The sequence below is a fragment of the Vigna unguiculata genome, chromosome 4, assembly GCF_004118075.2.
Source record: "Vigna unguiculata cultivar IT97K-499-35 chromosome 4, ASM411807v1, whole genome shotgun sequence".
Lineage (NCBI taxonomy): Eukaryota > Viridiplantae > Streptophyta > Magnoliopsida > Fabales > Fabaceae > Vigna > Vigna unguiculata.
Genome location: NC_040282.1, coordinates 41,039,583 through 41,044,625, shown reverse-complemented (window position 1 = coordinate 41,044,625; position 5,043 = coordinate 41,039,583). Strand labels below are relative to the sequence as shown.

The 5,043-nt window shown below is 27.6% G+C and overlaps 1 protein-coding gene across 3 annotated transcripts; it reads right to left on the bottom strand.

Moving 5' to 3' along the window:
• Window positions 1-494: 494 nt before the first annotated feature.
• Window positions 495-2,830, bottom strand: LOC114180259 (F-box/LRR-repeat protein At4g14103-like). 3 transcript variants are annotated; one of them, XR_003603650.1, is made up of 5 exons: window positions 1,888-2,821; window positions 1,656-1,799; window positions 1,272-1,564; window positions 871-1,009; window positions 495-736 (listed from the first exon to the last, which is right to left on the bottom strand). XR_003603650.1 is itself a non-coding variant. In XM_028066546.1 (4 exons), the coding sequence occupies exons 1-4, from the start codon at window positions 2,578-2,580 to the stop codon at window positions 1,000-1,002; spliced, it is 1,140 nt and encodes a 379-aa protein (XP_027922347.1). In that variant the 5' UTR covers window positions 2,581-2,821; the 3' UTR covers window positions 495-999. The 3 variants fall into 3 exon arrangements, 2 of the variants coding, with proteins under 2 accessions (XP_027922347.1, XP_027922348.1); XM_028066546.1 differs by having other exon boundaries at window positions 495-1,009; XM_028066547.1 differs by lacking the exons at window positions 495-736; window positions 871-1,009 and having other exon boundaries at window positions 1,471-1,559; window positions 1,888-2,830.
• Window positions 2,831-5,043: the final 2,213 nt, after the last annotated feature.

The following is a 5,043-nucleotide window of genomic DNA, read 5'->3' as shown; positions in this document are numbered from 1 at the left end:
TGTAGTTAGGAAATAAAAATTTTGGAATAATTTAATCATATTCTTGAGTTTGTCATTCTCCTAGAATTATCAATGCTATTATAACAGAGATATTATTTTTCTTGTCCTGCAATGATAGATATAAAGTATTTCATACACAATACTATTTTTATAAATATATACACGATAATAAATGTCCTGATCATCACTAACATAATTTTAAAAGTTTTGGACTGAAAAACTTTACTTTGATACAATTTGATTAGAAGCACTATAAAATCTTTTTATAAATTTAATTTGTGAAAAATTTTAGTAAAAGAAATGAAAATTTAAATATTTTAGGTTAAAATTTAACAATTGCACCACATTTATTTAATTTTAACTCGAGAAAAGAAAAAGAACAAAATTACATGGTTCAAATTAAATAACTACAACTGTGAATAAACTTTTTGCTAAAGATTATATAAACATATTCTATTTGGTAGAGTACTAACACAGCAGATATTCATAACATGTAAAATTAAACAATTTAAACTAATATACCTTCTCGATAATATATAAAGTTTTCAATGATTTTACACATATTTGAAAGATCCTCTTAACTATATCACATATGCTTCTGTTTCTCAAATTGGTACCACTTCAATGCAACTGATATGAGCATATTCTAACAGTAACTACATGAAATTTCTCTAACAGTAACTACATGAAATTTCTCTGTTTTCAAGAAGTCATGACCCCAACATTCAATATGGATCTGAAAAATAAGAGAATGTGTGATCTATGATGACTGTCAATTTTTCTGAGTAAACCAAAAGTCAAAAGCAGCATAGTTTCTGAAATATAATGTCATATTGTGCAGTGGAAATCACAGGCATTGTTAAGTCTCACTATTTTGTTGAAGGAATTGAAGGTCTTTCATTTGTATTTCAACAGCTTCTTTTGATAGAGGTTTGAGTTCTGAAACAAAATCATCATCATCATCAACACCAGCTGCAACTTTCTCTGCCCTTGATCACATCACGGTGAACTGTTGGAAATTCATATGATACGTAAACGATTTATAACAAAAAAATGAGAAACATTAACAAATAATTTCTCAATGATTTGCATTAAACATCATGATCTTATACTAATTCTGATACCATGAAATTGCTAGAATTCTGGACAAAACCGATTATGTGCGGCAAACTTTCATTTGGTGAAGTAAAGCAGGTTAATTTGACAAGCATGTCCACATTCTTGCAGTTACTAACAGAAAGGCAAACAAAAAGAAACAAACAATACTTAACTATTCAAATGTAAGTGAACAAGTATCTGAGCTCTTCATGCAGGAGGATAATTCTCTTTTCATATGAAGTTTTTCTCCAAAAGTATAATCAGATTCACTGTCAATGCAGATTTTCATGGTCCGTAGATATTTTGCATTCTCCATAATGTAACTTGCAAATTGAATCTCATCTACAGAACCACTGTAATATTTAAGAGAACAGGTTTTAAGGTGTGATGAAATGCATGCAGGAACAGATTGTGGATATGGCCAAACTACTTCTTCATGTCCTGCCAAAGCTGTATCAAAACTGCTCTGATAACAACAATCACAAAAACTAAATTAATACTAATGTTTGAAGAAAAGATGAAAAAAAAAAATCATAACTGAAAAGCTTAAATCAAACCTTATAAATGCAAATGACCAGGGTTTGAAGTTTGGGACAATGCTCGAGCACTTCCAAGACCCCAAGCCAATCCTTGCTAAGCTCCAATATCAATTCAAGTTGAACTAAGTTCAGAAAGTCAAAATCCAGGATTTGTTGATATTTCTGCAATAGATACAAAATGAAGTCAAAAACATAAGAAATTTCCTTCGAAATGGGAAGTATTATTTCAAACAAATATCACCGGCATTACCGAATCCAAGAACAAAATTTCAACATCCTTAACAACTTCCAATGGAAGTAAATCTTCATGGATGTTGGCTCTAACCAACTTGGGCAATCTGGGAAACTTTCCTTTAGGTTTAGAAATCAAATTCTTGACTTCCAAGTCCTCAAGATTAGGACACCCAGAGAGAAACTGTGAAAGATCTAGACCTTCGGAAGAACAAATACGATTCAAATGCAAGATCTTAAGCAAGGGCAAGTCAACAGAGAAAGTATTTTCCACTTGTATGAAAGTCAACTTAAGCACCACAAGAGTTTTGCAGGTAAACACCACAGAAGGCAAGACAAAACCCCAATCCAAATAGAGATCGAGGTGTTGAACTCTACTGCTTCCACTCACTGCAGCAGTAATCCATGTCTGGATACTTACGGTGCGACCATAGGTAGAGTCAGATCTGAGGCGAAATCTATGGAGGGGTTGGTATCTGTCACGCCAGAGCAAGAATGAGTCAACGGAGCGAAGAAAATCGGAGTAGGCTTCTTTGTCTTTGTCATAATCAAAGAGGTTTCCGTCGTAGTGGAAATCGAAGAAGGGAATCGAACGCCATAGAAGGTTCCAGCGCTTGGAGAGAACACTGGTTGCAACTACTTGTTTGGTTGGGAGAAAAGATAAGATGTGACAAAGGATTTCGTCTGGAAAACTACTAATGATATCCGCCATGGTTAAGAGAATCACAAAGCTGTTTCAGTTCAGTTCTCACCGCGCAACAACATATCAAATTGTTTGAGAAGAATTTGTTTTTGCTATTAGAATCGATGTGGATGCAGAAGAACCATAGCACCGGGAAGTGGAAGGAAAAACTGTCACGTGGAAATCATGAATTATTAATTATTGGTCCCACATGGATTAATCTTGGAATCAAGGAGAAAGAATAGCAAGGTGCAGGAAAGCCTTTTTCCCAACAACCAAAATCACTGTAACTGAAACCTTGTAGTAAGAGGAAACAATGCAGTGTCGAGAAAAACCGAAGCAAAACAGTGTAAATATCGGGTTAAACGTGTTTTTTTTAAGTAAATATTAGAATTAGTTAATTTTAAAATTATAAATTAATTTAGTATTTTATTTATTTAGGTTTTTAATTAAATTTTATTAGATTTATTTGATGTTTCATATTTATTTTAAGATTGATCGTATTTGAGTTGTTTATATTGTTTAACACATTTTTACTTCAAGTTAAATATTATTATGAAACGCGTTTGAAATGTCAAATAAATTTAACAAAATTTGATTCAAATGATTAAATTCACATATTTTGAAAGATAAAAAATTAAATTAGTTTAAAATTTCAAAATAGACTAATTCTAAAATTAACTTAAAGTTAAGAATAAAAACATATTTAATCCTAAATATTAATTTTTTTAACATGGTACTATCTTTTATTGTTGGAGTTATTTTGTTATAACTAATTATGAATAATCTTATAATTGTAGTTGTATGTAATATAAGGTATAATTGTATTAAAATTGACAATAATGTTGAACTATTTTGTATATTTTTTTGGTAAAATTAATTTGTAATACTATTTCGATATTAGTTCTATAAAATTATGTGTGTGGTTCGAAATTTAAAAATTACTTATTTCGTGTGTGTGTGTATATATATATATATATATATATATATATATATATATATATATATATATATATATATATATATATATATATATATATATATATATATATATAACTATTGTATTGTAGTTTAATAAATTATATTTTATGCTATGATTGAAATAAAAAAGTTATTTACATGAGTGTATAAAATTTAGTACTTTTAATAATAATTTATTGAAATAATTATTTAGTATTTATATGGTTAAACAATTTAGAACTGTAGTTTAGATGGTTTTGTAATATAATTATGGCAATTGTGGGACAGAGTGGATTATAGAATTGTAAATTTAGTGTTTTTATGTCTTCAGCTTTATTGACTGTGTCCGATGGGGATATGGTTGCATGCAATGTGTTGTTGTAGATGAAGTCCAATGTGTTTATTGTTGCATTTTTTATAAAACAGATCATTTAATCTTAATAAACAATAAAATATAAAATTAATTTAAGTAGATCTGTTAATTGCATATTATAGATATGTTAATTGCATCATGGGCGAATCATCATGGAACTAAATTAATTGAATTTTTAATTTGTTTTATAACACATGTCATTTAGTCTTAATAAATAATAAAATGTAAAACTAATTTAAGTAGATCTGTTAATCGCATGTTGTAGATGTGTTAGTTGCATGTTGTGCGGCATCATGGACGAGAATATATGGGAATTAAATTTAGTTGAAATTTTATTGTTTTTACAAACATGGTATTTAATTTTAGTAATAGTAAAATATAAAATTAAATATATTAAATAACAAAATTATTATGATGTTTTTTTTTCTTTTCTTTACTTTTTGAGTTATTTAGATTTTGTCTTCGTTTCTATTTTTTTTTTTCGTATGCTTTTTATGAAAAAAAGGGAAGAAAGTTAAGTATAAATTTGTTATTCTGTTTCACTTCTTTTCAGTCTTATTTTGTTCTTGTTGAACAAAATATATTTTTTCTTGTATTAGTTAATAGTAAAATTTTACTTTTATGGCATATATTATTTTTTACAGTTAAATATATTTTTAATCTCTTAATTTTCTATAAAAAAATAGAATTAGTCTCTTTTCGAAATTTTAGTTCAATTTAGTTTCTTAACTTTAGAAATATATGGATTTAATTATTGTAATCAAATTTTGTTATGTTTATTTGACATTTCAAACATGTTGCATGATAACATTTAAATTGTTTATACTGTTTGACATTTTTTCATTTCAATGTTAGCTGAGAAATACATTTGAAACATTAAATAAACTTAACAAAATTTGGTTAAAATGACTAAATTCATGTATTTATAAACATGAGAAATTAAGTTAGTCTAAAGTTTCAAAGAATGACTAATTCTAATTTTCACAGTTAATCAAGAGACAAAAAACACATTTAACCATTTTTTTAATCTCGTGAGTCTTTTTGTATAGTAATTTTTTATGAACATAAGATTAACTGTTATTTGTTTTTACATAATGTGTTTTTACTTTTGGTAGTTTATTTTTTAAAATATTTAACTTTTCTTAAAAAATATATTAATG